General features: G+C 29.1%; 1 protein-coding gene across 5 annotated transcripts; it reads right to left on the bottom strand.

Annotated features, from left to right (window-relative positions):
• Positions 1-384: 384 nt before the first annotated feature.
• LOC129913618 (14-3-3 protein zeta) lies at positions 385-27,498 on the bottom strand. 5 transcript variants are annotated; one of them, XM_055992406.1, is made up of 8 exons: positions 27,359-27,498; positions 6,676-6,704; positions 6,510-6,614; positions 6,296-6,409; positions 6,095-6,221; positions 3,664-3,787; positions 3,374-3,537; positions 385-648 (listed from the first exon to the last, which is right to left on the bottom strand). In XM_055992406.1, exons 3-8 carry the CDS (start codon positions 6,569-6,571, stop codon positions 493-495), a joined length of 747 nt encoding a protein of 248 aa, XP_055848381.1. In that variant the 5' UTR covers positions 6,572-6,614; positions 6,676-6,704; positions 27,359-27,498; the 3' UTR covers positions 385-492. The 5 variants fall into 5 exon arrangements, with proteins under 5 accessions (XP_055848381.1, XP_055848389.1, XP_055848368.1 ...); XM_055992414.1 differs by lacking the exon at positions 27,359-27,498 and adding an exon at positions 18,686-18,825; XM_055992393.1 differs by having other exon boundaries at positions 6,510-6,704.
• Positions 27,499-27,526: the final 28 nt, after the last annotated feature.

Genomic DNA, 27,526 nt, shown 5'->3' with positions numbered 1-27,526 from the left:
TTTGTTAATATTTTTTTGACAAGTAGGTAAACAAATTATATAAAACTATTTTTTTTTTTGAACATCCACATCTAGATGAGTAAAATTCGTACAAAATTATTCATAATAAAAAAGAAAAACAAAATTTATAGTAAAAAACAAACAAAATATTTATTAAAAAAATAATAAATAAAGCGCTCTTTCAACAAATAAAAGTTTTTTTTTGACAATAAAAGGTAGCTTTTATTTGTTTCACTGACGTTAAATTTTCCTGCAAAGAGAACTAACAGAATAGAGAAAGAATCCGTTTTTTTTCTGTCTCTTCTCTGTTAATTATTAATTTGCTGTTAGTGTCATTTTGCTATATTTCCTTCAAAGATTTTATCTTTTCTGAATTTTGTTTCATTTTTATGTTTTTTTTTTATGATTTTGTTTGTTTTTATTTTGTATTTTAATTGTTTGTTTTTTTTTTTATATTATATTTGCATAGTCAAAAGGGAACATTTAGTTTGGTTAGTTGTCACCACCTTCCTGTGGTTCATCAGCATCCCCCTGCGTGTCCGATGTCCATAAAGTGAGGTTGTCTCTCAACAATTGCATGATAAGTGTTGAGTCTTTGTATGAATCTTCATTAAGAGTGTCTAGCTCAGCTATCGCGTCATCGAACGCCTGTATAAATTTTAAAACATTTGTTATAACACCGATGTACAAGAACTTAAGTAAAAAAAATTAACATTAGTAAAAAAAAAAAATAAAACACGATACAAGGAGTAAAATTTTTTGCTACAAAGCATTCTCTCTTATAAATGTATGTTCTGATAATACTTATTTGACAAGAGACAAATTTTGAAAATTAAATGTGTGCTTAATTAAGGTCATTGAGGGTACAGACCATCTTTTGGATATAAGGAAGAGAATAGTACAAGCGACAAAAAAATTAATTTTCAATTAAACTTAAGCAGAGCGTTTTCAAAGCATAGATGCCTGGACCCAAAGTGGTATCGGGGCACTTTACTGTCACTGAAATTAAGACGAAACCACTCATCTAAAATCCTCAGCCAAGAGCAGAAATATGAATATGAAATAATACTACAAACTTACAACTTTTAGTCTAATTTGTCAAAAAGCTTTCGGGGTTTTGCTTATGTAAAGCTCGTTTGGTTTTTCCTTTGCTTTTATTTTTAGTTTCGGGAAAAGTGATGAAATTCAGTTGAACAATTTTAAGTAAAATAGGGTAGTTATCATGTCTAACAAGTGCCAAATGTACTAAGTTTTAAAGCGGGAACTTTAGTATAAGATTATTATGCTTTAATTATATGGGTATTCCGACAAATATTAAAATTTTCAATGCTAGATCTCGTTAGTCTTGAATAATACAATTTTTTGTATTCAATACGGAATATTATAATAAATATATCTTCATTAATATTAGTAAAAAAGCAAGTTTTAAATTATTTCGTTTGTTTTAACGTTAAGTTTATTTGTTTTTTTTTTTTTAATAATGATTTAATGATTTACATTCACACTTATTAAAGATTCCATTATGAAGAATCAGCGAATACACCGTAGTGGAAAATCTCATATAAATTACAATTAAGAACAGATACCTTGCAGAATTTGGACTTTTGCAACATATAAAACAACTTTCATTTGTTCTATCGAAGAAAACTGTTTAAAGTAGAACTAAATTAAAAATCATTATGAAAAATCATAGTGAACGTATATAAAAATATACAAAATTATTTAACTTATCGTAGAAACAAATTTGTGTCTAATCCAAATTCAAATCGCTGACTTTCAACTGAAACTTTTATGGATTTGTGAAAAAGAAAAATTAAAACGAGCTAGCTAAGAAATCAACACATTCTAATTTGATATTAAACAAATTAAGTGTTTTTTCTGAAAGTTTTTTCTTCAAACTTAGAAGTAATAAAATGTGATTTCTTTTAAGATTAAAAGTGTACATAGTTCACAATGAGCATTTAGAACTAAAATTTCTATAGAAATTTCATAATTCAAAAATGACTTTATTCGCATTATTTAAAACCTTTTTTTATAAAAATTTCGTAATTCAAAAATATTTATGTTGATATCATTAAACTGTTATTTCTATTGAGTTTTATGTAATTATGCATATATGCACTGAACTACTTTACAATTTCAAAGTTCAAATATTATAGTTCCTTGTTAATATTTTTAGAGTAGTCAATTAGTATGTAATTTCAAAAATAATGTTACTGGGTTTGTGTCTAGTGCTGGTAAATATATAGTTCCGGGAAATATAAAATTTCAAAAAAAAAAAAATTAAAATCAAATATTAACACTGACCGGACCTAGAAACAAATTGCACACATTACAACCTCAAGGCGGCATTGAATGAAAGTATTGTGAGTGGTCTCTCAGCCTAGATATAAACTTATCGGAAATAGAATATAAACTAGTGGATTTAATTTTTAATTATCATCGCGATATATTTCCAAGCTTTAGTGGGTTAAAACAATTCAACAACTTAGTTTAATGACAAGTGTTAAAAAAAATATATATTTTGTCATGAAATTGGTTAAGTTATAATATTAAGGAATGTTCAGTAATGTTAAAAGGAAAAACGTATACTTGCTGCATCAAACGTTTGTTAATTTTGAAAAAAATAACTTATCCAAATGGAATTAAAAAAAAAACTAATAATATATGAAAGGCCAAAGGGAAAAAACGGTAAATATAATTTTTCTTCAAAGTTAATAATTTTCCTTATATGTACATACATATATTTCGCGAATGTTTTTTTTATTTATTTTTTAATTCTTTTCCCCTGGACCTTTCATACAAAAAATGTCTCAAAAACATTACTGTTGAGAGACCTTCTATAATATTAAGCAAAATGGCCACAGAACATACAAATTCTTGTAGATGCAATTTTAATAAATTTGAAAGAGATAATTGACCTGTTTTGCTAAGTGACAAGCCCTCGCTGGTGAATTAATAATTTCATAATAGAAGACCGAGAAGTTGAGTGCGAGGCCTAATCTGATTGGATGCGTTGGTTGCATTTTCGATTTAGCGATATCAAATGCCTCCTGATATGCCTTTTGAGAATCTTCGACCACAGCTGGTTATTGTTTATTTCAGTGCCAATATATTTATGGTTTAATACGATTGTTTTTTTTTATGTTCAAAGATTGAAAACAAGAAAATAAGAATAAATTAAAGGAAACAATAAATAAATAAATGAAAAGTATAAATGTTTAAAAAGATGTTAGTTTTTGTGAAATGTAACAAGGATTTTAAGGTAGCTTTTTCTTTTTTTGGATATCCGACTCTTCCAATCAATCGGAATTCTTAAGATTACTCCTATATCGTGTTTTTTTTTTTTTAATTAAATTTTTTTGATAATAACCTGTTTGGCCAATTGGCAAGCTTTGTCTGGAGAATTAAGAATCTCATAATAGAAGACTGAGAAATTGAGTGCAAGACCCAATCTGATTGGATGTGTTGGTTGCATTTTACCCTTGCTAATTTCAAATGCATCCTGGTAAGCAGTTTGGGAGTCATCTACCACGGCTGTTTTAATATTTTAGGAAATTTGTTAATTCTTCAGAAATTCTCTTTTCAAACAATTTTTTAAATGTGTTTAGGGATATGTTTGCTTAAATTTATAAAAAATATTGATATATATAATGTACTTACTATTGCGCGCATCTCCTGTAGCCACTTCAGCTAAATACCTGTAATAATCTCCCTTCATTTTTAGGTAAAACACCTTACTTTCTGGATTACTGGCTTTGGGGATGAGATATTTATCTAAAAGACCCTGTAATAAAATAAAACATCATACGTAGTTATTAATTTGATGCACTTTAAAAATGAAACTAACAATAAAAAATAAAAATAATTTGCATTAAATAAATTCCACATGTTTGCGTATAGTGATTGAAAATCTAAGGAGTATCTCTCTCGAAAGAAATCTGGAACAGTTAAAATAATTATGTCATAAGATTGTGGGAAAAATTGTTTAATGTTATCGATAAGTAAAAAACACGAACCATTTATTTTGAAGTAAATTACTGAGATTAACAGTATGGTAAAAATTTGAATATTAAGTGCACTACTAAAATCTCGCCGATTGAATCATTTAAAGTTTTGGCTATAGGTAGCTATATTTGCTACGAATGCAGATGAAGCAAAAAGAATTGGGATGAAATCTTTTCTACATGGAAAACAAATCAACGTTGATGTGTATTATATTTCTATTTCCTCGATTTAGGAAAGAAGGTTGATTTCTACACGCTCGCCAAAGGTCACTTGCATTTTTAATAGTAGAGTGTGCATTTCTTTTAGCATGATCAAATACATTCGAGTATTGATAACGCTTGGAATCAAAGCAAAATGAACATTCAAGGGCCTGGCTACCGTAGGTACTCATTGGATCTAATTGCTATTAAAAGTGTTAAGTTCTCAATTTTTAAGAATTAACCAACATTTAAACTCTTCTCACTTTGGTTTGCCCTTGTTCATAGTGGATAATATCGTCAATTTTTATAATCTCACCACTTCTTTAGCTTAAATGCACAGAAAATTCCAAAATTTAACTTTTCTATACTAAAATAAATTCTTATAGTGATTTTTCATAATTTTGTTTCTATTTAAATGGCGTTTTTTTTAAGCAATGTGAAAAAACGCAAATAGTTGCCAAACTGTAATTGTTTCGAGGTTTTTGCTGTTACAATATTGTTTGTGATGCATTTTTCTTCAAAAATCGAAAACCAAAAATCACTTTTATATCTTTTCAAGTAGCGCGAAGTGCGTGTACTATAGTATTTGGACATTAATTTATGTAACCCAAAAGAAAATTAGTTACTACTTATGACAAATGAATTAAACATAAGGGCAAATAAATTTTACCCTTAAGACTATATTTAGATGAAAACATGTCATTTAAACTAAAACAAACAATTTAAACTTAAAGAAATTTAAATAAAACAAAAGGCAAAGAAAGATGCCCAAAAAATCAACATCGATTAAAATGAGACATAATGTAGAAATCATGAGGATGGAGGTGATGCGTAAAATAAATTTACTTTTTGATTTAACCGATTTGTATATACTACTTAAAGGTGAATTATATTTGAATTTTGATTGAATGTATTTGTCATTAACTGTACATTAAATAAGTGTAAATTATTTGCTTTTAGGTGAAATACTAATTTAATATTTTTTGATTTTTAACTACATAATGTATATTAGACTGATTCAAAAAAAAAAAATTTTTTTTTTGTTCAAAGCATTGTTGAAAATATTGTTGGAAATGAGGAAAAAAAAATACTGTAAAAGTTTCAGCCCTTAATGTTAACATTTAGTACCGCCGCATCGCAAATTTCTATTTCCCATGCGATTTGTATGGGAAAGATTGTGTATTTGTGTTTAGAATTTTTTATCTTTTTAATGGTTCATCCAAAAGGCTTGACAAAATCATTTTCTTTTATAAAATTGTCCGCTCTACAAAAAAGCTTTTATTCATTTTTTTGATTCACCCCCGCGTTTCGAAGTTATTCAACTTTAAAATATAAAAAGTAATTTTTTCTCAAGTTTTCCCGATTTTTTGACGAAATTATTAGGTTTTTCAAAAAATTTGGCAAAATGTTCGAATATTTGTATTCTATGTTGTGTTTTGGTTTCACAGATCCTTTAATATAACTCTCAAACCCCTAATACTATCATATTAGATTTCTTCAATAAATTCGTATTATTCATTTTTTCAACTAAAAATTATTTTAATTAATTTTTCGTGTCCGTTTTTTTTTAAATTTTATAAATGCAATTTTGTAGAGCGTTCAATTTTATACAAGAAAATGATTAAATCTAGCCTTTTTGATGACCCATTAAAAAGATAAAAAATTCTAAACACAAATACACAATCTTTCCCATACAAATCGTATGGGAAATAGAAATTTGCGATGCGGCGGTACTAAATGTTAACATTAAGGGCTGAAACTTTTACAGTATTTTTTTTTTTCGTCATTTCCAACAATATTTTCAACAATGCGTTAAACAAAAGAAAAAAAAAATTTTTTTTAATCAGTCTAATGTATATAAACATTTATGTTTAAATTGCACTTACCAAAACCTCGTAACATATTTCTCTGAGCTCCTTCTCCACGCGCTCTCTGTATTCTCGGGCGAGCTGTTGTTTTCTGGCGGATGCTTCCGTTTTTTGTTCAATTGAAGAAATTACTCTCCAAGATGATCTAAAATTTAATAAAATATGGATATAATATTAAATTAAATTTAAATTATATAGCGTATAGTTATATTTGTTTACCTGCGGGCACCAACAACATTTTTGTATGCAACTGAAAGAAGATTTCTCTCTTCATTAGACAGTTCGACACCAGTTTCTGTGACAGATTTCATAGCTTGAGCCATGTCATCATACCTTAGATTAAAAAAAAATGTACATAAATGTTATTAACAATAATAAATTAAATGAAAAAGCAAAATGATATGACTTATTACAAAATATAAATATAACTAACCTTTCGGATTGTTCAGCCAATTTAGCCTTTTGGACCAATTCCTCTTTGTCGACAGTTGACATTTTGATGTGTTTTTTTTTTTTTAGTTTAAACTGAGAAAATTATCTATATAAATGTAAATTAAGGGAAGTTCCGAGATTTTAACGAAAGATATATTTATCTGTACAGAGTTAAGTGCGCCGCTCGCAATGACCCCTGTAAAGAAAATTAAACAACAAATTAGATAAAGGAATTATTTAAAACTTGTTACACAAAATAAACATATAAATCATTTGACATAAAACTCAGAGAGTTGGTTAAATTGTAGATTATTTGAAAATCTTAAATCTTATATATTAAAATTTTTTATAAAAAAAAATAATAACACTGTGTTACAAAATAAAAATCATGTCAATTACTATGAAAATGATCTAGCAGAGGTTTTAGGTATTAGTGAGTACATCATATTTCGGCACCTGAAATTTTTCTTAGACCCTCAAAATTTCAAGTTATCGTCAAAAAACCGTTTTTCAATGTTTTCAGATTTCAACGATTTTTTACTAAGCCATTTTTCGATCAATTTCAGATTTTTTTACAGTTCTAAACAGTTTTACAGTAAAGAACTTGTTCTTTTTGAATATTTTTTATTATGCTCAAACACCAAATTGGGTGTAGTTTACTGGCTGAATCTCAAAGTACAACATTTTTTCACCGTTTTTTAGAGTTCGTATACCGTTTTAAGCTTCATTTTGTGTGATTTGAAAACATAAATAGAATAATAAATTTGTTTATAAAAAATAATTTTCAAAACACGGTCTCCGAACTCTAAAAAACTGTGAAAAAATTTTGTACTTTGAGATTCAGCCAGTAAAATCTACACCCAATTAGGTGCTTGAGCATAATAAAAAAATATTTTCAAAAAGAACAAGTACTCCTCTATTTAGACCTGTAAAAAAAATCTGAAATTGACCTAAAAATGGCTGAGTAAAAAATCGTTGAAATCTGAAAACATTGAAAAACGGTTTTTTGACGATAACTTGAAATTTTGAGGGTCTACGAAAAATTTCAAGTGCCGAAATATGATGTACTCAGTAATACCTACAACCTCTGCTAAGTCATTTTCAAAGTAATTGACATGATTTTTATTTTGTAACAGTGTAATTTACTACCTACATATGTATGTATGTACATATGTAGTTACTTTTGCATAGCTACAAAAGTGAATTTTTTTCATTAAATAAATCAAGCCTTGAGTTATTTACGGGGTTGTCGGGAACTAGCGGGCTTATCATTTTTAAGCAAAATTCCAACTCCAAGTCCTATTACGATATAATTAGATATTAAGACCAACAAAATCTGATATTTCAAAGCTAATAAGCGAATTTTTCCCATAACTTTAAAGCGCTAAGACATAGATGATGAGTTGGTATAATGATTTACATTTATGGGTAATTTTTTCGCCATATAATGTGGACCACACTTAATGTACATATAAATGTATGTATGTGTAAGTGAGCAAAACAAAATTGTGCACTTTGTGGTAAAAACATAAATCGTTGGTTGTACTCCATTTACAAGTTATTTTGAGATTTGGAATCCGTCTTCAAAGGGAGACACAAAAGTTTTTCTGTATTTCACTTGTTTTGTTGCATTTGATGTAGGTACACATATGTATTTATTCGTAATGTTATTTTTAAAGCCTGATCTAACAAAAATAAACTCAAAATTATTCAACCATCTCATAAATTGGTCTTTCTATAAATAGCATTTTACTGGCTAGAGCCAATGATACAAATTTCATGGGTTTCGCGCAGGTACCACAGTGGGCACATCAGTTAGATCTGTCGTACCTTTACTAAGACGCCTTATTTTAGTCGACGTTTACCGACACTATAAAACTCACAGCATGAATATACTGTGAATTTTAACATTCTAAGGGAACTTGTTTAAATTCAGACACTTAGAAAATGTATGCCCGTGGTCAGGCTGATATAATAACGAAGAAAAAATAACAAAAATAATAAAAAATTATTAAAATTATTTTTATTTTAAGCGGAGCGTCGTACCTGGGCGAAAGGCTTTGGAGTTGGGGTCACTTGAACTTTAAAATTGCAAATTTCATGGTTTTATCACAAAGTCCATAATTGACTATGTTTTTTAAAAATTAACCAGCTTAGCAATTGCTTTTAAAATATGTTATATTTTCATTTTAAATCAATCACAAAAATCTTTATTGATATAATTTGTTTACTTTAACAAGACTAACAAAACAGATGTCAACAGATAAAAAAAAACTAGTGCAATATAGGCTATGTTGCGTAATTCATTACTAAACTGTATACACATGTATACGTACCTTTTTTATGATTTTAAAATATGAAAAGATAAGCGAAAATAAGAGTTGTAAGTTCTATTATCGTGCACATACGTAAACAAAACAGTGCTTATTTTTTCGGGACGAATTTCAATTTTTCAATGTATGTATTATATTTCTTTTAGAACCGATAAATCGTAGCCATGGCGATAACTAATAATTAAAGTTTCTATTTCCGATAAGATATGATAATAAAACTGCTTGCTGATCATGTGATCCAAAACAGGAACGATAAATATTTATTTCATTAGAACAATAAAAAAATTCCAACACACATAAAGGTATATTATAAATAGGGGTTTTGGTAGGTAATTTTGCTGGGCAAAAGTTAACGTTGTTAAACTCGAGATTCTGATAAAAGCCGTAGGTTTTTGGCTTCAATGTTGCTCTAAAGCAAACATTCTACTGCTGCACAAGTGACGCATCTAATAACATAAGTTCAAAGCCAAATAGAAGTGCTTTGGCACTTTTTCGAACAAAAAGAAAATTAATTCCTTTGGTACTAAAACAATACGATGAATTTCATTTACGGTGAATAAATCTAATGTGCAAACATGTGCTAGCAAAACTTTATTTGAACTAAACAGATGCGCGCTATTAAATGCGCTAAACTGATTTTGTATTTAAAAGACATAATCACATTAAGTTCAAAGCCTTTCGAAATTTTACTATTAAATTAGTCAGATAAGTTTTCTACACAATATTCGAATTAATTTTTTTTAAATAATGATTTTAATTGAGTGGAATCCTGTTTTTGTGACACTGAGTTTTCGAAGAATTAATTTTTTTTAATGTTAATATTGAACATATTATGTACCTATGTACATAAATGTTTAGAAACAATTGTTCAGTATTATGTTTTTTATTGCATCCGTGACCAATATCAAATTCCTATTTAAGGTTTTGATGAAACTAAGGGTCACTCAGACCGCGTGTAAATAGGTTTTAATATTTAGCCTAGAATAATTTTTTGTAAACTATTATTTATAATATATTTGTATCTTCACAGGATAATTTTTGACAGAAAGTTTGTGATTTTTTTATTAAATGACCAAGAACTGAAAATAATGAAAAAAAATTGAGGAAGTAATACATTACAAGTGTGCATTGAAGGAAAACTATTTTTTTTTATATGCCACTACATTGATGTTTAAAACAATGTAATTGAATGTTTACCATAAATAAAATTCACTGGACAACGCGTTTTGGAAGTTTTGTAAACTGTAAAGATTTATACATGTTTTTAAAAAATTGATTCTTTTGTTTTGCAGCTTAAAAAAAAAACTTTTATCGCGATTTGTCTCACGTATAAGTTTGAGCAGATCTTTGCCCATTTGAGCGAGAAGACAACTAAAGCGTTTGCTTAAATTATAGTTTATGACGCCAGACGCCAGGTCTGAGTTCGAAAAAAGTGCATCCTTCAGCCTCGGTGCTAAATTATAGGTCACTGCCATTCTTGCAAATTAATTACAAGCATACAAGAATGGTTGAGAGTTGTTAGTCACCAGGTCTTGCTCCTTCATGAGGTTTTTGACATATCGTGCCATAAATTTTATTTATAGAATTAGAAATTAGGAAAGCTTTTAAGTAAATGCTTTAGCATCCCATCGCGTAATTTGTCTCAAACTTTTTTCAATTTGAGTGAAGCTTATGGAAAATTCACGCTTAAAATTGACTTTAAAACAACATTTATATACAACACTTAAAATAATCGCATCTCTCAGCCAATTTTTTAAAAATTTTTTTTGCATATCAGGTAATTGAAAACTGTTGAAAAATATGTACTGGTTAGGTTTTTAAAAACTTGCAGAAACTATTGAAAACACAAGGCACTGACTTATATGAATTTCTCTTTATTTGGTTTTGCATCTTAAACACATTAAAGGGTTGTGAAAACCCTTAAAATTTTTTAAAAGCTCAATTCAAGCATTTAAGAAAAGAGGAGGCGATTGACTAGTAGATACCGATGAACATTGATCTTGAATTTTTGAAGATTATATATTTCGATTTTCATATTTCTAACGTTACTGTTGCATTTATTAACGGTAAGTAAAAGAAATTTAACTATAAATAACAAATATTGTGTAGACGCATTTATATAAAATTAAAAATTATTTAAATAGCAAAACCTTATGAAAATCTTAACCTTAATTGTAATTATTTTGCCATCAAGTTGCTGAAAAAATTCAAAAAAACATTATTTTACAATACAAAAAAATGTTTCTTATGTATATTATTGTAACTAATCAGAAATCACATATTTCATCAAAGCTTGAGTTATTCTTTCTATTAAAAATCTGTTCCTTTCATAAGTAAACTTTTGTATGTAATTCAGTTTAAACATATCGAAAAATATCAAAATTTATCAAAATTTGAATTACATGATGTTCATGTGTGGTATAGATAAAATTTTGGAATTCGATTTATTCCACATTTGAACTGAAAAGTATTAAGAATGAGAATATGTTCAAGCAGTTTATGTAGGAGGATATTTCTTAAAATTATAGAAAATTAATAAGTATCTGCAAAGTTTAAAAGAAAATCACCCCCTAGTTTTAAACTTTAACTATAAATACATACTTATTCATATATATACGTAGTTATGTACATATAGATAGACATTCGAAAACTTTAAGTCAATTTTGTGGTAATATCATATCATTCAAGAACAATCCTCGATTCCGTCAATGATTTTAAGTACCAAGTGTAAAATCTTTAGTTAAATAGTTAATTGTTGTAAGGTGAAAAATAATTTTTTCAAAGTATACAAGGAAAGCTCCATTTTTGTTTTGCCGTGCGCAAGTCTAATATCTTTTTTGTAGGATTTTTTTTCCGTTGAGTTTACGATAGCACCATTGTGTGTAAGTATATATATGAAAATCCTTAGCAACAGACAAAACCTGATGATATTGAAGGAATACAAAAAAATCGAATGGATTTAAGGTAACTCGTAAAATTCATCAGTTAAGAAAAAGAAATTTCCACAATCTGATGAATTTTTAAATTGAATATGTTCATTCATCTCTATGCTTTGAATTTTTAATTATTGGTCACTGTATATTATGGTGCATTCACTTGTAAAAAAGGACATTATCTATTCTAGGAAAATTGTGTCACAATTTTAAATAGAAAAATCAATACATGATGAAATAATATCCATTGACTATAAACAATAATTATGCTCTCAAACGATTCTCATAACTAATAAGAATGTAAAACCAATTTTCCCCACTGTACACAAAAATCGATAAAATGTGTAATTACCTTAAAATATAAAAAAGATTTACAAAGGAGTACACAAATCTTCACTGGCGTACACTAACAATGTAAAAAAATTTTTTTTGTTAGTTTTACTTAAAAAAAAAATGTTTTTATTTATTTTCTGACTATATGATGCAGTAAAAGAATTTTTTATCACTTTTGAAAATACTAAGAGACAGAAAGATTTGATACACTGTTAAACACACATACAAAATTCCCACTTATCCTACGTCTAGTATCCGTAAAAAAAATATTTGATTTTGTACAGCTATTTTAATTATGTTTTTTTTTTTTATTTAATTTAATTTAATCATCTTCTGCTTTTTGTTTCGTAAGTGCTTGACTAAGAACACTCGGAAATCATTTGAGAACCGAGGTAGTTGTGCACATCGCAACAAGGGCAAAAACGGAATGCGATGTTAATGACATTATTGTAGTTGTTGGATTCATCATCAACAATGTTGTTGTATTGCTGGGATTGCGATTATTCGACGTATTGCCAACTGCCAATGTGTACAGACATAAGAGAAAAAAGAGACGAAGTGAAGAGTATGCTGCACATAGAAACTGATTTCGGTGTCTCTTTTTTTTTGTGAAAATCTCGTGCTCTCATACTCATTGAGTAATATTTTAAGTTAATTTAAATCGGTCTTGTCTGTGATCATAAATTGACGCAATATTTTGCGCAGCCATGCGCATTGTCGTCATCGAACGAAGGCCATTTTGGCGCATAAGGAGTGTCCTTTGTAGAAATAACTATAGTTAAAGAACAAAATTATTAATTGAAAAAAAAAACTTCTAGGTACAACCTCAACCAAGAAGAATTAACAATAATTTGTACTAATTTTTCAAAATTAAGACAGGAAAAACCAATTTATCTTAATATTTGTTCCATTATTGATTTATATAATATACATTTCAATAACTAATCTATAAAAGTCTATGTTCTCTTTTTATTTGTCTAAGAAAATACTTCTACAGGCGATACCAACACCATGACCTTGCCATTCCTATTTCTAGAAGTCCTCTTTATTTTTCTCTCATTAAAGACAAAAAGAGTAACATCCTTCTGGTCGAAGCTCGAAGGTGTTATCCAGCGAAATTTGCTGCTTACAAATTTTTTCGATAAATCATCTTTGCGCAATTCGGTTTTCAATTTATTTTGAACATTTGCTCAATTTTGAAATAGAATTACCTTTTCGGATTCATTAATGTTAGAAGCTTTGTTTAGCACTTCCACAGGAAGTTATTTCTAGACTTAGTTACCAATCAAAAAAATTGTCAACCCCTTCAGATATTGATTGTTTTCTTTGCTGTGCCTGCGTCATTGTTGAGCAGAAAAATCTCTTTGTATTGTTTCAGTAAATCACATTGGTAAAACCAAAAGATGAAAAAAGAAACGGACGTAGACTTTCATGAGAGCATATTTCGGACAATTTATTTATTTAATTGATTATCATATTATTTCAATATAATCAAAAAATAGAAAATATAAACCTTTTATTTTATTAAAAAAAAAAATTTAAGCATATGGTAATTGTCTAGGTATATTTTAAATATATAAATAAAAAGGATATAAGATAAAACCCATAAACCACCCTGAAAAAATATATGTTCATACATTCTTTACTATTTCCTATTGTTGTGTTTTTTATTTAATATTTTGTACTTATTTGAATAATTATTTTTGTAGAGAATTTTGTTTCCGAGAAAATATTTTTTTCCTAGAGAATTTGTTCTTTGATCGTGAATCACTCTCCAAATTTATTTCAAGTGGAACAAAAAATTCTATGAAATGAGAGCTTTCCTCGAATTCCAATACAAATTAATTTCCAGAAAAACTTTTGAGAATCATTTAATTCCAATATTTGAAAGAACAGCTAAATTTTCATTTACGACATCTCCCAAACTCCGGTTATACCAATGGTACGAACCCAATTTTTGATAATAATTCCGTTTAATGTATGATTTTCATTCGCGATATTCTACTAAAATTTCACGTGACATACAATATAATTTACGCAATATTTTTCAAACTATAGCTCGTACGAAGAAATATGTCGTGAGAAGTTTTATAGAAAACATAAATGTTTACTATGCATATAAAGTTAATTTAAAATATTTTTGCAGAAAATGTCACCATAAAAATTAAAAATAACAAACTCATGTCGTTTTCGATTGGTTTCACTCAAGGATTCACTTATTTTGAAATCCCTAAAACTCTTTGAATTGCTTCCACTCAATTCTGAAGTTTTATATCTGTATTGATGAATAAACAAATAAAATTTGTTTGCTTTTCGACTAATTAATTTGGTTTGACGTTTCATTATTTAAATATTAGTGATTTTGAGTGAATTCTATTCGTGCGAATAAAACACTTTCAGAAGGCTTCTGAATGATTCCGGACGCTTCCGGACTACCAATCGAAAACGACATCACAGTTTCGTTGTTTTTTCTAACTGGCTGAATACAATGGTGTAGCTGTGGCTGTAGCTTGTAGTACTGTCAAAATTTTACTGAGGGAAACAGCAACAAAAGTTGGCGGCAGCTGAGCAAAAGGTTGACAATTCTTCAACTTGCGCTACAAGCTACAGCCACAGCTACACCATTGTATTCAGGGTGTAATGTTGTTTTCGATTGGTTTCACTCAAGGATTCACTCATTCTGAAATCGAATGGAACATGTCACATCACTTCCACTCAATTCTGTTTTTTTGAGTCTGTTTTTTTTTTTTTAATTTAAAATGTCAAACATAACATAAGACTTGAAAAATAAAAAAAATAAAATGTCAAATATGGCATAAGACTTAAAAAATAATTAATAAATAATTTTTCTGTCAATCTGGCAAAAGTGGTTTGTTGTTATTTTTGAGCTAAATTTTCATATGTCGTTTTCGATTGGTTTCACTCAAGAATTCACTCATTCTGAAATCGAATGGAACAGGAAAAATCGATTCCACTCAATTCTATTTCTTTGTGTTTGTGTGAAATTTTAAATGTCAAATATTTTTTTTTTATTGAACGAAATGGCATTAAAAAATTATAAATTTGAAAACGACGATAAAGTAGAAAATGGTAAGAAATCATTCCTTTCCATTAATCTATACATTTTGATTTTCTTTCTTTCTAATTTCAATTTCAGAAAAACATATATTTTTTAATGAAAACATTGTTGACATTTTAGTATTCATTTATTAGTGCTTCTGATTTGAAATCGAGTAGGAAATTCGTGCGAATAAAACGCTTTCAGAAAGCTTCTGAATGATTCCGGACGCTTCCGGAGAGATAATCTAAAACGACAATAATGAGTCAATAAAATGGAGTTTTTAGTTTATTTTCTGTCAATTTTAATGGAAGGCAGCAAATATGCTGAGAGGACAGAGGAATCGACCCGTACTTTTTTGCCGGATTGAAGTATTAAAATTTACTTTTTAAAAAGAAATGTCAAAGGGATTAACAAGAGCTCATAATTGAACCTCCTGAGTGAATTTATGTGAGTGAGAAGAATAACTTCACCGTGACTAAGAAGAATAACTTCACACTCTTTTTTTTACATTTGACTTTCTTGTCGAATTTAAAGAAAAAATGAGCTTTAAATATAAAATATTCATTAATCCAAATGGTAAAAGTTAAAAATTTATAAACTTATTTAATATTTGTCAATTTTACAGTGTTTTCCAAAAGTAGGTTATCTTTTGAGGGGATAAAACGGATAGAGGACACATTTTTTTTATTTTATGGCATCAATCTCTAGTAATTTGAGCAAACAATAAAATCAAAAAAATTCTTCTGCCATTTTCAGAAAGAAAAAAAAATCATCCAGACGCAGTCCATTCTTTTAATTATCCACGTTGTTTTTTGAAAAAAGAAAAAAAAAAAAACAGGTACATTTTCTATTGATAGGAAAAGGTTCGATTTTCATACTCCCATTAATTTTATTTTTTTCAATAATGATTTGTCTCAGTTGCCCAGATTGTTCTTCCTACATTGGTGCAATAGTGTTGCGAAAAATTTAACATTAAATTAAAATAATTTTTATAATTCTATAAAGTTCAAGAACAATGCAAGGTGGCTAAATTAACCGTGTTTTTTTTTGGTAACTCAGTATTTAGCTTGTTGAACTTTTTATACTTTAAACAACAACAAAAGATTTCTTTTATTTATTATAAAAGAACATTTTTGATGTGGAAGAGTTAAAATGTATAAGTTTAGAAAAAAATATTCTTTGCAAACCACAACAAATGCTTTTGTTTATCCTAAGTAATCATTTGTTGTTGTTTAACAACAGCAAAATTTTACTGAGCTAAGTATTGAGTTAGCATTAAAAACAAGGCTATTATTTTGACATTTTAAGAAATTTTTTATTGGCAATTATCCTGGAAAAAGTATTCTCAATCCATTTATTTTATTATTGTCATTTCTTTAGTATTATTCTTCGCCAAAACTCGGGCCATGATAGTTTTGAACTGCATCATTTTTTTATTTACATTTATACAACGAAAAAGAATTAAGAATAAGATTATTACAGATGTAACTAAACACAAAATCATAATTGATTACAAAGAATTGAAATCCAAAAATTCTTAGTTGACAGAAATTATCGAAAGCCCGACTTACAAGTTTGCTTTGAACTAAATGAAATTAAGGGGAACATCATTTCGCCCCATTATTAAACTATTGGATCATTCTCTATTAAGACTTACTCATTGAAATGTTCAGATCTGAATGATCTTATGTGGTATATAAATTCTGAAATACTTATGATTGTGAAAAAAAAATATCAAATGAGTATCTATTGAAGTTGAACAAATAAATCCATATAAAAACTTATTTATTTCATTTTATTCAAATGCATTCCTATAAAAACAAAACAGCATATACGATTTTGTAGAAGTTACCCCAACAAGCATATACATCTTTAGTATTTTTAGCCTATGTTAATCACAAGCAAAAGAAAACAGAAATGAGAAGCGTGCGTTAGCTCATCTTTGCGCTTACTTCTGTTCTTGTGCTTTTCACACTTTCATAAAGCTGAAGTTAAAAATAAAATTTATATGTTCGTATTTTAGTCTGTCGAATAAACGGACGAGAACATTTCTCTTTCCCTACTAGTGAAATATCAACGAAATGGATGTGGAATGTGGATGTGTATGCGTGGCTTCCTCACCGCTGCTGAGTTCAAAGATAAAAAAAAAAATAGTACAGAACGTGCTACACGTAAAGTAAGTCAATTACTCGCTTCGAGAATATAAAAGTAGTTATACCTACATATTTCTGTAAATTTTTCCTACACTTAAACTGACTAGGGTCAAAATAAAGTAGGTACAGGTAGAAAAAAAAATACCAACAAAGTAAAATAAAATAAAAGATGAAAATGTAGTCGCTCAAGTAAAATTCGCCGTGGAAAGAAAAAGAGCTACTAAGATGTGTCCAGAGATACATGAACAAATTCCACACAAGAATTATTAATGTATTTAAGTTTTTCCATTGTTTGACATAATTTATATTTTCCTGTTACCGTTTCTTTTACCTATCGAATGCAAGTACATATTCAATAGAAAGAAAAGAATAACTAAAATAAAGAATACGGGAAGAAATAAGGTGTGAAAATAAGTATAATTTCATTCACTGAACGATATCAACGCTGCACGATAGGCGGAAATGATGTCAAACGTTTTTTTCTTTTAGAATAATTTAATTTATTATAATAATATTTAATTATAATAAACGTTAGGTTGGATTAGTCTTTGTTTGGCGGAATTTTTTCGATATTACCTATGTACTCATTTTAAAAGGCAAGGAACAACTATCATTTTATATTTTATAATTTGTATTTTAAAGAAAACAAACAAAACGCATGGGATTATAGATAATGTCTTTTTGACAGATGGTATTTTTTGATTTTGACATTGTCTTGTCTTTGCTTTTCATAATTTATTTTTAGTTTAAGCATAAATGTGTAAAATGGCGGACGGAGTCGTCGCCGACTTAGATGAACACTCCTCAATGCGTCACACTACCTCGCTAATATTTAATGAGCAATATTTTCTACGAACCACAAACGATAGTCTGTCTACACCCAAACATATGAACTTGCGCAGTACTGTCCCGACTCAGAATATATCTTTGTTAAGATATTATATAGACACACGAGTTTATCCATATATGTAGATATTTAATACGAAGCTGATGAGATACCGCAACATTTTGTTTTTAACTCCAGACTTCCTGAAGAATTTTCATTATACTGCCAAGTTTTAATTTCACTGCAATTTTTAATAATATTTTCTTATATTCTTTTTATTTAAATAATTCCATGTTTTATTTGTATATAATTTTATTTTTTCATCTAAATTCAATGTATGTATTTTTCAATCCATAGATGGTAGGCATAGACAGTGGAATAATTTGCGTTGTATTTTCTAATCGATTTTTTTTTTCCGAAGGAATTTTCGACGCTTTCATTTAAGGTAGGCAGGTAGAGAATGTTCGCGATTCGAATTGAATAGTTTAATTTAAAAACAAATGCAAACTAAATAATTTTTTTCATGTAATTTACTTACTTTTAAGTGACGAAAGGGACGAAAAGAATTTAGCACAGATAATCTAATGGCACAAGTCTATACACTATATTAAATACACACTCATCAGACTGTGATGATGGTTCGTTAAGTTCAACGACGACAGCGAGAAATAAAATCTCTCTGCATGATAGAACTACGTAGAGTCGAAAGATTATAGATGGTTGTGCTGCTTTTACTCGTTCGGTAAGATTTGTGTAAGGGAGCTGGAAGTATTTTTCGAATTCATGGATAATTGTAGCAGAATTTTTGTTTTCAGTTTTAAGAAAAGGAGTAGAGTTTAACTTGATTTTACATTTTCGGTTTTCATTTAAGAGAAATTTAAATGATGATTTATTTTTCTAGGAAAAATTTCTAGGTAGGTACCTATTGGTTAGGAGAAACGATTAGGTTTGTTTTTTTTTTTTATTATTATTTCATCACAGATTTAAATGATTGTTTGACTACACATTCTGTTCCTAGATTTTTTGACTTTGACAGCTGTATCCCTGTTCTGTAAATTTATCACTGGCGATAAATATTTTTGAATGTCAATAAATCCATCTTGCGTTAATAATGCAAAATTTCTTTCAAATTCCATAACTATGATTTATGAAAATATGGTTTCGAACGAAATTTCTTTTATTTTGATGGATAAAATGGATTTTATAGTCATTCAAAAATGTTATCACCAGTGTTAAATTACAGAACAGTGGGAGGTTTTTTTTTATTAAATAAAGTTACATTGGCTTTTGGGTTAGAAAAAAATAGTTTTTGTTGTTTTTGTTAGTTTTTGTTAAAAAATGTTAACTTCCATAAAAGAAGTTAAAGTTAAGTTTGGTAACAATAGTAAACATCGGCGCATGAAAGAACGCACTTCTGAAGGGGGATCAGAATAGTGTTTCAATTAAAAACATGATTTGTAATTATTTTTCAGCAAGTAAACTTAAAATGAATCCTTCCTTTCAATTAATTGAATTTGGAGTTTAATTTAGTTTGGAGATTAATTTAGTTTAATTCTTAAGCAAATATAAAAAATATATCCGCTCCAAACGTCAAATGGTGTACTTGGATGAAATTGACATTTGTTTCTCTCTGTGAAAGCAAATTTGGAAACTGTTAAGTTATTTTTTTTTAAATCAAAATCAATTTAACATTATTCATAAGAAAATTAATTAATCACTCGTGTTTTATTCAGCTTAAATGCGATTTTTAAAGAGCAGTGATAGCAGTGAGCAGCATATAAAAACAGCTGAGATAAAAAGCTGCTATTTAATCACACTGTAGAAAGCAGTTTAAGCTGGAAATATCTCTAAAAACTTCTTTCTAATATAAATTTTTGACTGAATGAAAAATAAATAAAAAGTACCTGGATAGTATACCAATCTTTCCGCTCATCTCCCTCCTTGTATACGAACAACGAAATGTTGTCATACGAATAGAGTTGGAGAAAAAGTGAAAGAAAACGAATAAACAATAACAGACTTGTCTGAGTTAATAAAAATGCTAGTCGGTTCAAGTGAACTTGATAATTGGAAAACCTGTTCGGGGTTATGAATTCTCAAGTGGCAGCGGTGGTGCGAAGCGTAGTGCGTCGGCCTCCCAACCGCTAGGTCGTGAGTTCAAGCCCAGCTCGGGCAATTTTAAAAATCAATTGAACATAAGCGACATAGCACCACTGAAAGGAGTCTGATGATCGGGTTGGTCCCCGTGAAATAGCTATAACTCCAGCCTATGAACTTGGTGGTAACACACACAAGTTGTTGTTGTTCATTCAAAACCTTCAAAAAAAAAAATAAGTTACCATTTTCGAATTTTTTAATAAGAAGTAACTCCTTGAATGTCTGCACTGAATTAAAAGTTATTAAAATAGAACTTCTCTGTTTCGTCATCATGTGAAACTTTTTTCTACATCTTTGCTTTTATCATGTTTTATTAAATCATTTGAATGAAGAACAGTATGTTCTCAAAAAAGAACCGAGAACATTTTCTGAAAAAGAGCAGTGAAGTAACAAAGAACAGAGAGCAGTGCTGCTTATAAGAGCAGTGAATTCTATGAGACCATCGTGCATTTTTACTGTTCACCCTGCTCGTTCGCTTTATGTCAACAACGTCGATCATCAAAAATCAACATAATAGGGGTTTTTCTTTTTTAATTCTGAACAGAGTCAAAAAAAACTACAAGCTCGTAAAAAATAGACCGAACATTCTGAGTAAAACCTGAACGCTTTACGTCAACGAAAAAAAAATATATGCACAATCAGAATTAAAATGGCTGCTGAAGCTGTCGGCTCCGGTGCAGTTGTTAAGTTTTAATAATAAATTACTTCAAACTATGTTATTTTTAATTATTAAAACATATTTTTTTTTTTGGTTGGGTTTGACAACTATGAATTGACAAAATGTCATTTGGTGACAGTTTGTTCTCCAATCTGTTTCAATTTTAACTCAAAGCGCTCATAACACGTTCAGTTCAGAGAGTTTTCAGACTCTGTTCACAGCTTTCTTCAGTACTAAAAAAGAAAAAACCCCTAATGTGGACGCAACTTAGGAACACATGCGCGCACAGCTTTGTGTCACAATTTACATTTTTGTTTTTCATCATTTGCGTAAAAAAACAAGCGATTCAGCACAAAAAATATATTAAAAACAGTTTTTCTGTGAGTGGATTAAACACTTTATCAATATTTTTACTAGGTGAAAATTAAATTAAGTCTGCCATTCCACTTATATTCATGTTTTTTTTCATTTTACTCTGAGAAATTTAGGTACACATGCTGTGCGGTTCAGAGCGCACGGCAGGTACTTAACGAAAGTTGAAGTGCATATGGCTAGTCCCATAAGACTTGTGTGTGTTCGCTATTTGTACATAAGCCTATGCGAGGTCATGCTTATTATAGTTAAGCCTTTACCATTTGAAAATTGTTGTTGAGAGTTTTTTTTTTTAAGATATTGGGCGTTTAGCAATTTAACTGTCACATTTCGAACGATAAGTTTATATGATAGTTACCATCTACAAGCCATTACGGTCAATAAAGACGCACTTATTATTTATTTATAACAAAGTAACAGCATTAAAAACCAACAACTTAAAAATAACCAAATGTACAAATTTGACAACAAAATGCCAAAATCAGAATAAAAATCAATAAACTAAAATAAAACCGTTTAAAATGATACCAAAGCTCAAAACTGGTAAAAAAATTTAAAAATAAATGCAAAGAATAAAACCGAATTAAGTATCATCGTTGCTAGACTGTCGATTTTTAAGTTCTAACTTTTACGAAATCCAAAGTACAACTCGGTATCAATTTGACAGTACTACGGCTTAGGACTTGAAGAAATCACTTGATACCGATTTGAATACTAACGATTGGTATACTATCCAGGTGATAGCTGATTTTGAGGAACTAGATAATACCAAGTCCTATCTACGGCTTAGTACCTGATCGAAGAAATGAGTTGATATCGATTTGGTCTTAACTTTAGGACGTTTTTTTAGTAGTTTTTTTTTTCAGCGTTTTTGATTAGCTTAAAATTTCCCAAAAATTGTGAAAAAAAATTACATAACTTGACAAAACAATTAATTGACGAACAAAATATTTAAAAACATATACAAAACATTTTTTTTTTGTTAAATTTACTCTGCAACAATTATTTCTAAGAACCCGTATGGGAAATAATGATAACCGGCATGAAAACATTTACCATGAAAACAAAAAAAGAAGCTTGCTTGAATGTGTTCAATTACATTTTTGTGAAACTACCTTAAGAGTTTAATCAACAAGTTCTATCAATAACTTTTACCAGTTTAGTGATAGTAAGTTAGACAAATGAAGAGAAAAATATAATGTCCATTTGGTAACTCTTGGTGGGTCTAGTTCGTTGTACATTAGGGTGGGTCAAAAAACTGTTTATTATTTCAATTTTCAAAATAGTAAGTTAGACAAATGAAGAGAAAAATATAATGTCCATTTGGTAACTCTTGGTGGGTCTAGTTCGTTGTACATTAGGGTGGGTCAAAAAACTGTTTATTATTTCAATTTTCAAAACCTTGGACTAAGAAGGGTTGAAGAAATAATCAAAATCGGTTACTATTTTCTGGCTCCAGATCGGTCATATTGAAAAAAATGTTTAAAAGTTGTATTTTTAGAAAAAAAAATATATAATTTTTTTTTTGTTTAGGGAAGAAGTACAAAATTGTGCTAACTTAAAAAAAAAAATCCAAGAAATAGCATACAAAAAGTTGTTTTTTGGTACTTTGTGGTCTTTATTTAAAATTTTTTTCAATTTAACAAAATACTCTATTTCATTGATTTGAGTGCTTGAAATGGTTTTTTTTTTAAATGCAAAGGGATTGGTATGCACAATAGCACAATCAAGGAGTGTGGAATGAATTCAATTAGTGACATTTGTCGTAATACATTAATTTTTTGTATGTTTGCGTTAGTCGTTTGGAAAACAAAAACGTCTGTAAAAACGAAAAAAATTTGTCGATTGCAAAATTCCAAACGACAGAGCCAAAAAATGCTTCTGAAATGTAAGTTTTTTTATTTTGTTTTTTAAATTGTAACAATTAGTTTCTTTAGAGAAAAAATAACAGACCTCAAATATGTGAAACGGCCTTTGGGGCTCATGGAATCTAATGAAAGCCTCGAAAAAAATTTAGAAGAGGCGTCTCTTCTTGATCCATAATGGGAAAAGAAATTCTTCAAGAAAATTTATCATTTCCTCGAGAAAGATGCTAAATAATTTTTAATAAGTGGTACTGATAGAGAACGTCCTTCAGAAAACTTACTTTCCATCAAATTTAAAATATAAAGAAAAACTTCTTTATTTAGTCGAATATACATTTAACAAACATTTTTGTTAAATTCCTTTGAAAGAGGCAAATCCATTGAATTAACTGTGGATGGGATGCAATCTTCACTGCTGCTCCATTAAAAATAGCTGGCCACATTATACATTTTTCAAGATACCGTATTTTTAAACAAATTTCCATACAATTTTTGGAATCACAATAATAGTAGAAATCTAATTTAAATTTTAAATTAATGCAATTTTGTTTAAAGAATTTTATTAAGGAAACCCTTATCTAAATAAAATTATCTAAACAAAATTGCATTAATTTAAAATCAGTAAAACTACTGTTCTCGTTAAATAACAGATTTTCCCCTTAAAATCAAGAGGTTGCTTTTTTATTGATTTTTAGATTTTCGTATGAAAAAATTACGAAATCACGGTTAATAATCACAGTTTAAAATCACCGTTAATTAAATATCACAGGTATACCTGTGATTGATTGCAAAATCAAGACTTACATAGCTCATCTCAAGATAAAACCACCTTTTGTCGTTTCTCTAAAAACCGAAAAAAACTAAATGCAAAATTGTGATTTTTCATTAACTATTATCGGTTTTCAACCGTTTTCAGAGCCCAAATTCAGATTTTTTATGTCGTTTTCTATTTGCTTTTGAGATTTTTGTGTACAAATCTCAGATTTTTCCTGCCAAATAGAAGATGAAATATATATAAAATCGACATTCAGATTTTTTAATCTCGAATCCATTTTTTTTCCTTTTTCCCCTCTTAACCTCTTCAGATTCATAAATACGTTTTCATAGTCTAAGAGCCCACAGCAGAGTTGGAAGTGGAGGTATAACCAAGATTTGAGTATGTAGTTTTATAGCCTTATGCGTTTTAATAACGAAAAAGGACTGATGCTCTGAAGACATCAATCTTGACGATGCGATCTATAGAACTCAAGTTATAAGCTTTTTAAACTAACCATAAGAGCTTTATTTTTGGAGAGTTCTGAATTCAAAATAACAAACAAAAAATTAAACAGGAAAGTCTGTTTAAACAGCTAATCATGCCTATTACAGAAGACGCAGTGACTCAGTCCCCGGGAATCTACTCGATCCGCAACCGAATCAAATTTCAATCTGTGAACTCCCCGGGATGAACTGTATTATCGATCCACGAAAACACACTAAACTGCTTACCGACATATGTCATTGGTGACACTTACATAGCCAAATGTCATTCTATCACTTCCGCACCGGCGGCTTCAGTAATGAGAAATCTTGTGAAAGTGACTCTCACTCCCGCCGCAGTGCATCTGCGTCTTCGGTAATAGGCATGAATATCTTGAGTTCTACTCATCGCATCGTCAATATTAGCTGTGTTTTATTTTCCTCGTGATCCAGATCAGATCATGAATTTATTTGCGAAACAATAATAAAACAAAATCCTACTTTTGTTGTAAAGCTAATAAAAACAATGATCTGATCTGGATCAAGAGGAAAATAAAACACAGCTATTGATGTCTTCAGGCTTAGAGGAAATGACAGAGCATCAGTCCTTATACTCAGAATATTATTTTGTATACCTGCCTACTCACATTAATTGGAAACTCGCGATATTTAACCCCTCGGAAACCATATAAAGCCGCGATTTAAAGCTGCCAGACTTTTGAATTCGTTGTTAAAACGCATAAGGCTATAAAACTGCATACTCACATTTTGGTTATACCTCCGACAGATTTTTTTTTATTTCTGAGAAAACATTTTTTTTTTTTAATTTTTTTATAATTCACTATTGAAAAATACATATAATTCTAAATTCTAATCATTCTAAGACCAACCAATGTTTTAAAATCGCAATTTTTGTTGAAAATCAAAGTGTTTTATTATTGTGAGACATTTGTTTTTTTGTTTTTGCTTTTTCTGACGAAAAATATGAATGTTTGATCATTCTGATGTCAAATAAATAACATTTAGTGGAAAACGGGGAAGGGTATAGCCCGGCTCAAGACAACATGACTTTGTAAAGCCCGTATCAGGCAGACTCAATACTCAAGCAGGCGCGTATTCTTTCGGGTTTAATTTGACAAATTTTGTAATTGGTTGGTGGTTGATTTGGTCAGTTTTGTTAGTTGGAATTCTTTGGTGTCAACTGAGAAAGCGAATGTGAAAGTGATCTTTGGTATCTTTGGCAAAAACAATATAGTCTAAGAGACCAGAGCTAATTTTGGATGTATAACAGAAATGTGAGTATGCAGTTTTATAGCCTAGCTGACCCGGCGGACATCGTTCCACCTTTTCTAGTATTTATTTACAATTTTTGTCATCTCCCCAAAGCCTGAATAATTCAATCTTGTCGATGCGACATTCGAAATGAGATAATTTGCGTAATTATCTCATTTTCTAACGGTAATATTTTAAAAACGGGAGCTGATTTTTCTGATTTCGGATTCGAGTTCAGCACACCAAAAACCTTTAGAAAAGTATATTTTTGTTTCGACAACAAAACCCTTGTAAACCAGTTTTATCATACAAAAACTTGTCAGACAGATGGATGCCAATGCGAATAATGATGCATAGTGGTGTAAGTAAAAGAGGGGTAAATCTAGCGAAAAATCCAGATCTGAAAAATTGATCTAAGATCAAAAAATAAATCAATTTTTTGGCCAAACGAAGGTTATAATAGTCAAAAAACATTTTTTGACAGATCTTAATCAATCTATCGCGATTAGTTTTTTGAATAGATCATGAAATCTAATGTGAATTTCCATTTGCCACAAAAAAATGAACTATTTTTAATTATTTTTGATCTTCTGTCAAAAAATACTGGGAAATACTGGTATCTCAAATTTTATTTGCCTAAAGAGATAATTTTTTATTGATCTGAGATAAAATTTCTCACTTTCACACACACCAGACTATTTGACCTTTATTTGATTTGCTACAAAAATCTCTGTTTCAAATGGAAATCGACATAAGATTTTTTTCTACTTTATTCCCTCTTTTAGCTGTCAGGTTCACAAATCTAACTCCAATTTTGGCAAATAGAAAACGATATAATTTATTATTAGTCAAAACTCTTTAGATGTTCACTCTTTTAATCCATTTTGAATGTATGGTAAGAGTGGGACTTTAAACTATACTGCGCTGGAAAACTTTATGGAACAAAAAACCATAGATTTTAGAACAATTTGGGAAGAGGATTTTTCATGCAACACACAAACTTGTAATTTTCTGTTGAAATTTATTCATTAAACACACCTACTGGTATACAAATAATGAATTCGACTCCTCTTGATCACAAACTACCTACTTGTGACATTGAAATCAACATGTAAGTTTACAGAAAAAAATATTATACTGAATCTACTTCAATTTCAAAATGAAAAAAAAAATCCCCATAGTCAAATGTTATTTTGGTACCTAATTGATGTCTCCAATAATAATTTAATAAAATTTGCTCGTCCTGGTAGCGACATCCGACATATGCATGTATGAAAAAAAACCAACATAATTACGTCATTGCATACCATACTAGTTACTACAGGTCTCTAAAAATTGAAACAACTACGACTTTGGAGTTTTTGTTAACTGCGCATAGCTTATTGGCCGCAATTGTTGGGGAAAAATGGAGGTAGATTAAAAAGTGAACTTTTCTGCTAGTGTATTTTTTTCTTCTTTAAAATTAATTTAAATGTATATACATGTTTTGTAGGTGAAAATAATCAGTTTTATAAAATTTGACTTATCTCATAATACAATAACCAGACGTTTTTTTTACCAGAAGGAAAACATGTTCTTGACAATTTTATTCACAAAAACGTGTATATTAATATAAAAAAAGTAATAAATTCTGAAATATAAAACTCACCACGAAATATATTTTCATAAAAACACACTAAACAATGATTAAAAATTTTATATTTTGTTTCTATTTTTTTTTCTAAGATTTGCAAACCTAGAAACAACTTGCTTTTAACTTGACACAACTTCTAAATTATCTTGGGAAATTGGAAAGTTAGGTTAACTTTAGGTTCAA

Source organism: Episyrphus balteatus, chromosome 1 (assembly GCF_945859705.1).
Source record: "Episyrphus balteatus chromosome 1, idEpiBalt1.1, whole genome shotgun sequence".
NCBI classification, from domain to species: Eukaryota; Metazoa; Arthropoda; class Insecta; order Diptera; family Syrphidae; genus Episyrphus; species Episyrphus balteatus.
This window is presented reverse-complemented; position numbering and strand designations above follow the sequence as displayed.